At 24.3% G+C, this 12,135-nt stretch overlaps 1 protein-coding gene across 1 annotated transcript; it reads left to right on the forward strand.

The window, feature by feature from the left end:
• Positions 1–7,643: 7,643 nt before the first annotated feature.
• LOC132927200 (protein cornichon-like) lies at positions 7,644–11,494 on the forward strand. The gene is made up of 5 exons (XM_060991687.1): positions 7,644–8,206; positions 9,089–9,157; positions 10,358–10,470; positions 10,558–10,701; positions 10,767–11,494. Exons 1-5 carry the CDS (start codon positions 8,126–8,128, stop codon positions 10,792–10,794), a joined length of 435 nt encoding a protein of 144 aa, XP_060847670.1. The 5' UTR covers positions 7,644–8,125; the 3' UTR covers positions 10,795–11,494.
• The last annotated feature ends 641 nt before the right edge of the window (positions 11,495–12,135 follow it).

Here is a 12,135-nt window from a genome sequence, read left to right on the forward strand (position 1 = left end):
TTAACTAAACGTTATATAATATTATGGGCTAAATATAGTTTGTATAACTATTTGAAACGATGCCTGTTGTTTATGTAAAAAATATATAAATTGTTTTTCTTATTGCGACTATGCTAGGACGCTACGTAAATGTAAATAAGTAGGTTAGGTATCTACATAGGTGGCAGATATTCATGTTAATATCAAGTCTTTAATACTGCTAATAAAACTGACTTTAATACTGACTGGACATGTACCTATTCATTTTAATTTATTGATTTAACTGATCGAGATATTGTTTTTTTATTATTATTTTTTATAAATATGATGGTTTGGTTTAACAATTTATCATTATTAATTATATATAACATCAAATAAGTAAATATCTATATTATCTTATAATAAAATATTTAGGTACTACACTATTACTCACCATACAAATTAAAAATACGAATAGTTTCTAAATAATTTTAGTGATTTATTAATAATTACTATTATCTAATACCTAGGTATATACTATAATATATTTCTATAAGACTATAATTATATTAAATTGTCTTGCGTAACTCGATTGTCTTTATTTTTATTAATCATAGATATAATTCAAAATTTAAACATTCAACTTTAACACTAAAACATCTAGCTAAGGTTTTAACATAATATAATAATTAATAACTATACAGTCATTATTTTATTAACCTGTAGTCCGATTATAATAATTATGATAAAGAATATAAAAATCGTAAATTATAAAATAATAGTAATTATTATTTATATTCTTATTATTAGTATTATTATCTACCTCTAACTATTTGTTTTTGTAATATTATTATTAGGTAATGATTAATCTTACTTTATGATAGTTTTACAATTTTACATATAAATATATAATAGTGTGGTTGATTTTTAATATTAACAATTTATTTTAATATTTAATCTATACAATTGTATAGTTATAGATTGAATTGTATCTACCTATATTGTAAAAATGTAAACGATTTTTAATAATAGTACAATATGTGTATTAAATATTAACAAATAAGTACTTATCTATTAAATGTTTTAAACATATTTAAAAATTAAAACATTGTGTTCCTATAGTAGGTACCGACTTGCCAGTACACAGTAGCAGTCAGTATCTAAGTAGATACGTACTTACGCAATAGAGTTACCCATACGGCTATACCTAACTTTATTGTTGAAAATTGAAATAACATTATTGCTGTACTGCAGTTTGCGAATAAGCTAATTTATTTCAAGTTCTATGTATAGTACTAAAGTTATTAGCTAAGTGTTTAATATTGTCAATATATTTTTATTCGCAAATTATTATACGCGAATACGCGATATGCCATATTTTTATACGGAAACTCTCTCTTATCATGTGACGCAGACATGCAGTTACGGTGTAATGACGTATCTACCATATTTTTATTTGAATTCAAAGTGTAAATTAATTAATCTTTGTTCTTTAGCTCATTTAATAGCATTGATAGCAAATAATACTATTTCAGTAGTATTGATTAAAAATTCATTATAGGTATGTATTATATGTGTGCCTACAAATAATGAAATAAACTTAAGTCATTACTGGGTATACTAGGTAGGTAAAGTATAGGTATATTTTTCGTATATGTAACTATGTAAGTGTAGGTAATGACTAATGATACAATTCGTATGATTATAAAAATAATTTAAAGTATTTTTTATTTATATTTTTAAATAAAAAGGTTATCTGAGGCAAATAAGATACCTAATCTAAATAATTTTTTTATGACAAGACTTTAAAATTTTTGTTTATAAATGTGTAAGTTTATTATATCATTTTTTTTTTTGTTAGTATAGATGAATGTGTTAGGTAATTTTTTAGTCAACTCATATTTCCTATAGGTATAATCGATTTTTCAAATTATTTTTGTATTTATTTGCATTGTACAGTATTGTTAAATGTATTTTACTAGAGTTATAGTTATTTTGTAGCATATCGTTCACTTCACTGTTTGTAAGCACTATTGCACCAATGGGTAATCGCATTTAATACACACATATTTACAAGTGTAAAATTGGAACTTGGAGTATATGTATAAGTATAACAATAAAAAAATATTTACAATATTATTTTTAAAAGAAACACTCATTATATATGAGTATAGTTTTGTAAATACGATTTTTTTATTGAACTTTTCCTTACACCATACGTCCATATACATATGGTATTATTGGTATTATTCAGTATTAGTTAGGTATCGTATTATTTACATATATCAACTATTTTAAAATGAACACTTTACAAATCTGATTCAATTGTATATCGTTCAATATTGTTAAGTGTTAACACATACAACATCAAACTGATCAAACAATTGGTGTCCGAAAGGAAAATTCCATAGTAAAATAACGTTTTTATTTTTATTTTAGATTAACTCAATTAACTATTATAATATTATAAATTTATAAAACCAACTATAGACTACCTACCTACTGGCTACTAAGATGTGAGACAAACAAACAGACGACGATTAACATGATAGGCAAATAAAAAAATATTTTTACATTTGATTATTACCTATAGAGTATATTGGTATGTATTACATAAATTGTAAGTGTAAAATATTAAAATCTTAAAATAATTGATATTATTATATTGTAATATTTAAAAATTAAAGCAATATAGGTATTTACTAATTTACTAAACAGAAAAAAAACAAATAGATCTATGCTTACGTATTTTATGGCTCCAAATAAGTAAAGTATAATAATTGAGTTCGCACTTGGAATAATTAAATAATAATATATATATATATATATTATATCAACCAATTTAAACATTTCAATTACCTATTGATTGATATCAGATATACATATTTCACACATACTCTTATATTAATTAAATTTCACAAAATAAACACACAACATTTTTAATAATATAAGTAGGTGTAGAATTGTTCGCATACCAAACCTATAAAATTGAGAAAAAGATTTTTTTTCAAAAGTTTAACGGGATTACTATTAAAGTATTAAAACACGGAATCAATATTTCAATGAGTATTAGGTATGTTTAAAATTTTACGAAATTTAATTAGTACCTATATAAATTATATAAAATAACCTGTGATTCAGTTCGTTTCAAAATGTTTTATTATTGTGACTCAGTTCATGTGCAGTCCTTTTTTGTTTTTTTTTCGATTGAATATAAGTTATGTTTCTGAGCATCACAACGATAGTATGACACAACTTACTCTCGCAGCGTATAGTTATGATTGACACATATTATGTACCTATGTTGTATGCATATACTTACCTACGTAGTCTAATTTACCGGTAGCCAATAATAAGGGCGTAGTGCTTTCTTAAGGCATGTGCCTTAAACTGCAACAAAACCGATAAGATACATTATACAAACTGCGACAATTTAATTTATATATATAAATATATAATATATATGTAGATACTATGTACATGCCGATACGATAACATATGTATAGGTATTTATAAATATTACAAATACATGATATATACCTATATGTGTTATTATGTACATATGAAATTTAATTAATATGTTATGTTGGAGTCAAATTTGTAAGGAAAATCCAAATTTATTTTTAAGCTTTAACGCAATATACTAAATGTCGGCTCCTTCACAAGTACTGCAAGGTTATCACAAGTTAGGTTAGTACGTGTTGTGTTGTGTAATATTATATTTAAAATGAAACTTACACAAATGTTTAGCCAAAACGGTAAATAATTATTGGTGCTCACAATTTTAAATTTAAATTTAAATATAATTCCAAAATAAGCGGTTATTCGACATGGATTTGCTCAAAGAAAACATGCAAAGCCAAATTGGTTTTAAACATCAAAAATATTACTCTACAAGAAAAATCATTTTTGGTATATAATCATCATAATCTATAGCTATACCAATACCATAACATATTATATATTTAATTAAATGATTAACGTAATATATGTGTAATATATCTCGTATCGGCTATGTATAAATGTATTATGTACATAGTATCTATATATTATATATATATATATATTACAGTAAAATATGTTAGATTGTCGCAGTTTGTGTAATGTTAATTTTTTTTTTTGCGCAGTTTACATATTGACTTTTAGAAAAGGTGTAATTTTGTCGCAGTTTACCATCTCCCGAAATTTTAAGGGCTCCAAATTCACATAGATTACATTAATTATTATTATAAATATCATAATTTTACATTTTTTTTCTTAAAATGTTTTTAATGTAAATTTCGAACGATAAAATATTAAAATTAGCTATGTTTCAAAATAATACAATTTAATGAATGAATAATTGATATCTATTGACGTTTTAATTAACAGGGAAGTATTTTTTGACCGTACCTATATTTTGAAATTATAATAAAAAATAAAATAACAGAGATTTAAACAAAATTCATTTTTTACTAATACAATATAATATTTAATAAATAATAATACATTATGTGTTAAAAAATGTGTATATCATATTCATAATTTAGTATTATAAGGTCCCCGAAATATGTTGGGCCTGGGAGCCCGATAAAACTTTAAGACGGCTCTGTGCGTAGATGAGTATAAGTATTAATAGTCTACACGCACACGACGATTTATCATTACAATAACTGTATACACATAGATAGGACCTACCCTATATCTGTACGCCTGCTATATATATATGTGTGTGTGTGTGTTTAGTCATTAAGGGAGACGAACTACTATGTAAGCATTAAGTACATAAACAAAAAAAAAATAATCAAAACAATCAAAACTCAATCTCTGCAGGTCTATCTGCAAACAGTTCTCGTAAAGAGAGTAATATTATTTAGTTTTCGTCATGATATATTGTGAGGTGGTTTACTAAAGTTTATAATACACTATATTATATATTTATTTACACACAATTCTTTAAAATATTATAATAGCGGTGTTATACATATACTTATGTATATTGTGCATACTTTATAGTTTATATACTATTAATATGTTACCGGAAGCGGTAATCTGCACGTTTCGTGGTGCGTATATAGAGCTCATTATTTCCTTATTCCGTCCCGCATGCTGTGTATTGTATCGCCTGGGGTGGTTGCTTAGGCTTACGACGTGGGGTGTATAGCTAGACACACGTGTATTAAATTACTTCAAACGAACGTCTTTTTCATCATTTTTTACAATGTATAGAACATGGTGGCGCAATAATAATAATTACTAGAATAATGATAATAACAATAATTATAGCCAACGGAAAAGCGTCAGTTCGTGACTCAAGTGTGTGTGCGTGTGCACGATCGAGCTTTTCCGACGAGGGGTGAATATTGTACGTATAATATTATATTATATATATGGTGTACGCTGTGATTGTAGAATTTTTACAGTGGGTACCTACTGGCTACTATATAGCAGCGATTCTCCAACAGTCTGTGACCTGTAGTAAAGTCGTAAAAAATTATTCCAAATATTCGCATTTCATAGAATATAATATATATAAAAAAAAAAACAGTAGTCTTTGGTTAATTTAAATGCATTCGAAAAAAAAAATAATTAACACTATCATACTAATATAAATACTTATCGTTGATCAATAACTAACGAGTAATAACTATAAAATGTGTAATAGTGTTTAATTATTATTGTCATTTGACGAATTAAAATATAAAATATAGTATTAGGTATATAATTTTTTTTTATAATTAATTGATTATGTATAATAATTATTTATTATCGTATGTCAATATCTATGTATATATCATTATGGTTTTACATTGTTTAGGTACCTAAGTTTCAAGAATTAAAATTTTGAAAATTGAGTAAATACAGGATTCCTATAATAAAGTCACAAAATTTTTATAAAGTTATAAATCATTAATTGTTTTTATAGTAATTTAAAATTGTTGAAAATATATAGGCAGCAATTTTTTGTTATATTAAGTACTTATTTGTAATTTAAACTTTCATAAAATTGGATATTTAAACATTTTAAATGAAAAATATTAAATAATGATTTATTTACCTATTTTATTATAGCCTATAGGTACCTACTTAATTCTAATATAATAAAACTGTAAATATTTCATCATTGATGAATATATTATTAATATGTTAACTTTATTATTATTTTCTATGTACAATGCAGTTTTAAAAATATTTAAAGTTTATTGTAAGCTAATACTTACGTATACCCGCATTTATAATAACTGCTGCCACAATTATTTTACGGTACGTCAGTACGTCACGGTATTGATATTTTTTTATAGTTTGTGAAAATTTCAAGACTCTATAAAAAAATTTTGTTCTTAAATAAAACAAAAATTAATATCTATTTTCGTCAAAAATTACTTACGTAAATTTCCGTATTATCGCTATTTTTTCCAATTATTAAGTAGATACAGTAGAATGAATACGATAAATTAAAAAAAAATTATCTGTCTAAAATACAAACAACATTAAAATTATCTACCAGAAAGCACAATCCTCCACCACCAATTTTTTACTCTAAATCTTACAAACAAACAAAAGAAAAAAAATATCTTTATCTAAACATTAAACATACCTACAATAGCTAATAATTAAAAATATATATATTATACGGTACATTTTTCGCTTCACTTAGTATCTTTGCAAAATTGAAAATCACCAAATATCACCAATATATACCATTAATGGCTTATCATATAAAAAGGTAATAATATTTTTAAAAAATTATCATAAATATAATATTTTTTTACTGTAGTGTTGTTTTTTTTTAAGTACTGATTTTTTTTCTTAGATATCATAACAGGCCAGTTATGTCTGACAAATTGTATACATATCAACGTGAGGGTTGGATAAATAAATCGTGAAAACCATTACGTAGGTATCTACTTATTTATTTACTCTGCTGTACTTATGTTGTACCTATTATCTATATTTTTTGATTTCGTATTCTACACATTTGAAATTAAAATTCGTAGTAAGTACAAGGCCATCTAGGTACCTACTTCCTCTCATCAAAATAGTAAATAAATAGGTAGGTTCGTAGGTATTACATATTTAGAACTTAGATCACAATCAAAATTATGCTCCGATTGCTCCGCAATGGCACTAAAGTGTTCATCAAAGACTAATACAATCATATATGTCACTATAGCGACTAAAATTAATTGTTATACCTATTATAATATCTAATAGTAATTTATAAGCGATCTCTTAAGGTTTTAGTTCGCTATTAGCCATTAGGTTTATCACTAATTTAGTTTATTTAATGCCTAGATGGCTACATAGGTAGTAATAGGTACTTAGTAGGTAATTTCCTAAACAATGCAACGTAATAAAAGTATAAAACACTACGATTTTTATTAGATAAATATTTGTATTTATTCTAATAAACTTATTTGTATAGATATTCTATACTATTTTCTATTATAATAATTTTATTAGAGAATATAGGCTGTAAATCATTGACATAATATTATATTATGTCAATGCTGTAAATTGTTATGTACGTAGTACGAATGTACGACTATTACGACTAAAATAATACGTAAAATGACTACAAAGTATTGCGAATGTTGCGATCAACCTCCATAATCCATGTCAAACCAAGCCCAATCGCCCAACCCGTTATCGCCAGCGCTCGGCTGTTATCAATAATACAATTGTATAACGATTATCTTAAACGATTACAAATATTTACGATTCACGGACGAATTATACCATACGAGTGACTCGACTAGCACTATTATTATAATAGTATAAAATATTTATAATATCCTTAGTTCTTATACGCATAATATGTTATCATTATACTTAATTACTTAATTAATCTAATTTTCGATATTGTAATAAAAGTCGTAACATACGTTTTAAAATTGTATATAATATGAGTTTATCACAGTAATTACGTACATTTTGATATTATTTTGACAAACCAGAGATCTATTCGATCGAAAATTCACACTGCTTATTGAACAATTATTTTTCTTTTTTTTAAACGCTAGTGATCAATGATATTTGTCGCCAAAAAAATAAATTTATATTCTCTGTATTAATAGTATTTTTAGTATACTCGTCATTGGTTGTGGTTGAGGTTATGATGTTCTAGATTGATTTATTTAGTGGCTTTTTTTGATTTTAAATTAACTAAGTACAGCCAACTACTACAATGTCTTTCACATTCTCAGCGTTCACTTATATCGTGGCCATGATATCAGATGCATTTTTATTATTTTTTTCAATATTCCATGTAAGTACTGTAATGTAATATAATTAGAGTTGAATTATAATTTATAGTATTATTTAGTAGGTACCTATTACCTATATCATTTAAAGTTTAAAGATGTACTAGTACTTAGTACTTAGTAGTATAAAGCAATCTACTTAGAAAAAAAGTGTATGGTAGTTTATCTACAGATATAGTATTTAACTATCTAAAAACTTGTAAAGAATACATAGCATAGGTATGTGAGAAATTCACCAAACATGTTTTGTGCTTAAATAAAGAGATCTTTATTTCCCTTCTAGTTCTAACAATAATATTTTTCTGGGTTATTTCTACTTATCTATCGCTATTCTTAAAAAAAAAAATGTTTCAATAACCTATGTATTGAATTTATTACTTGGATTGTCAAAACTCAATATGTCTTACCATATTTTGAATATAATATTATGCTTTCTATTGGTCATTTTTTACTATACACACCGTTCAGAATAATTAAAACAAGAGTCTAGTTTCACATATACTTTCAATGACAGGGAATGACCGACGGGTGAGTAGAGGCATCAGTCTATTGGTCGGTAGCAGTGATGGAGAGTTTCAAGGTGTTTTGTCTGAACAGAGTATAGTTACTTCTTTTAAATTTATCTACAGTAAAAGACCCATATCTATTTTAACATTTATTTTTGTTGTATTTAATAACACATCTTTTTAAATGAGTAAAGCTTGTTTGGAATTATTTATTCATTTAATATTAATTTTGGCCTGATTATATTAGATACGTTTAAAGAATGTATATTTATATATTTTATGATATATATATATATATATATATAATGTTATTATAGACCACTTAATTTATTAAGTTAATCACAACTGCTTACTTCAAAATTTAAATTATTTTTGTTTTAGATAATTGCATTTGATGAACTTAAAACTGATAGCAAAAATCCAATAGATCAATGTAACAGTCTAAATCCAGTGAGTATAAATAAAACTAAATAATATAATATTTAATATATTATTTACTTATTCATTATTTTTAATTGTATTGAATTCAAAAGTTTTTTGTTTATAAATTGTAGATATTATTTATTTAACTAATTAATACGTTTTGTTCCATATAACATAAAAGCATAATAAAAGTATACAAAAATATGGTCTAAAATTATCTCTGACATACATTAATAAGTCAAAATAGATATTTTGATGGCTAAAAGGCCAAATATGATGTCACAAATACTATAATGTTCAGGAGAGCTATTTAAAGTGTTACTATTTTTCAAATACCTATAGTTTTTTTAAGTGTAAAACTTGTGTGTAAACTTGATAATATGGTGTTTAATTTACTGTATAATATTAAATTGTTAGCTAAACATGACTAAAACTGTCTATATTTTTTTAAAGTAATTTTTTAGTGGAATTAGAATGGATTTATTACAAATGACAGTTGTTATTATATCTTACTACGGTCCAAAATTGAATTTATCAGTTTAGCCAAATAGTGTGTCTGGACATGTTACATTTGTCCGGTTAAAATAAGCACCAATGTTAATACATCTATTTTAAATAATTGTATGTCACAATTTTTTTGGACATAGTTTTTGTGCATTCAAAAATATGATCAGTTTGTATGATGCCAAATATTATTATGTATAAATAATGCACTTTTAATAATTTTGAACACTTGATATTTGGCAGAATCATAAAAAGCATCTAGTTTTCTTGATTAGACATATAAAACCAATTTTTGAAAAAGTGGACGTATTATATTCAGCCTTTTAGCCTTCAAATTATGTATATTGTGTATAAACCCATAGCTATTATTAATTTTTTTATTAATTTATTTTAAGTAAATAGGTATATTATGGAGATATTATTATTATGGTAATATAATAATTTCTAACAATTTTTGTTCTGGACAAATTATAACTATATTATTATTTTTAATTTTAATAATTTTATAGAAGTTGATACATTTTATTATTAAAAAAGTATGAAATAATAATTAGAAAAAACTTAAATAATAGATACTACTAACTTTAAGTTTATCATAACTTACCAACATATCAATTATCCAATATGTAGTGTCCATTAAAAAAAAAAAAATCCATAATTTTTATTATAATATAATATATTAATATTATGTTGTAATTAAAAATATTTACTTTTTAATTATAGTTAGTGATTCCTGAGTATATGCTACACTTCTTCTTCAATATTTTGTTTTTGTTTGGAGGCCAATGGATTTCATTTGCTATTAATATACCATTAATGGCTTATCATATAAAAAAGTAATAATATTTTTAAAAAATTATCATAAATATAATATTTTTTTACTGTAGTGTTGTTTTTTTTAAAGTATTGATTTTTTTTCTTAGATATCATAATAGGCCAGTTATGTCTGGTTTTGGTCTCTATGATCCTACAAGTATTATGAATGCTGACAAGTTGTATACATATCAACGTGAGGGTTGGATAAAATTATCATTTTATCTGTTTTCGTTTTTCTATTACTTATATGGGTAAATAAACAATTTTTTTTTTTATCAAAATAGATGTAATATGAATGTATGAATTGATTTTTCAGAATGATACGGGCATTGATAACAGTTTAAACCAAAGTTACTTCTAGCAAATTTCTTCTTTTCATATGTTTTGTACATATTTGTTAATTTTTCATCGGTACAAAACAGCTATTTTTTATTTAAGTCTACCTCAGTATATATATATATATGTTATGGGCAAAGTAGGAAATCCAGGCATTGTATAATAATACCCAGGCACTGTGCACAATGCCCACAATATTAATAATATTAATTCATCAGTTGTAACTGTTATAAGAACCCAATTGGATACCTAATAGATTCAAAAACTAATATTTGAAGCGTCTATTTCAGTTTTTTTTTTATGATTATTTGTACCCTGTAAAATTGTTTATTTAATTTTTATTATAGGTATTTAACCTAGTGTTCAAATTTATTTGGGCACTATATACAATGCCCAGACAATGTTAACTTATTCCAACTTTGCCCTTAAAAATTGGGCACTGTGCACAGTGCCCGACTTCCTACTTTGCCTGTAACATGTATAATATACTATATAGAAAATTATCCAAACAGGATGTAACTACATAACAGCACTATTTTTAAAATTTAAAATTTAAAATTTGTTTTATTGTATTTAGTGACATAAAAAAAAAATGTGAAAAAATCATTTTTTGATTTATTATATTATAATTTTTTTTTATGTGTATTACAAAATATTTTATATTTACAATATTAAATTTTTTATAATAGATGTGAAAAAAAATGTTAAGTTTTGTGTATATTTTTGGGATGTAAGGAAAAAGAACAATGGTATTTGTTTATTTTGTTGCCTTGCTACTCAAATAATAGTAGTATTGTACGCTTGATATAATTTAATACCAGAGTCTGCTAAGTCCATAGTACCTATTAATATGATGATAATAAAATTGTATTTCTCACAATAATAATATAATTTATAAAGTAAAAGTCATCAATGTCGACCAAACATTAATTCTTACCACTATTTATTAATGGAAATAATTATATTCTTTGTTCTTTAATAAATATTACTTATACTATTTTCAATGGCGGGGATGTAGGGTGATATCATTTTTAGTGTATCATTACTCATTTATATTTTATACATGTATATTTATATGAAAGGTAGTAAGTTAACTTATACAATATTACTGAGTCTTGATATGTAGATATATGGTTAAGCATAAATATATAGAATTTTAGAATTTTCAAATGTTTGCTGTTTGCATAGGTTGATAACCATTAGAATATTTCTCTGAAAGTAATTGCAGTATAACCATTTTGATATTTTATATATTATCATCAAAAAATTAAAAAATTAAAAACTATTAGTAAATAATTCTAACATTATTGATGTCATATATTGTCATTAATTCTGTATTCGGTAAAATA

Source organism: Rhopalosiphum padi, chromosome 3 (genome assembly GCF_020882245.1).
Source record: "Rhopalosiphum padi isolate XX-2018 chromosome 3, ASM2088224v1, whole genome shotgun sequence".
Lineage (NCBI taxonomy): Eukaryota > Metazoa > Arthropoda > Insecta > Hemiptera > Aphididae > Rhopalosiphum > Rhopalosiphum padi.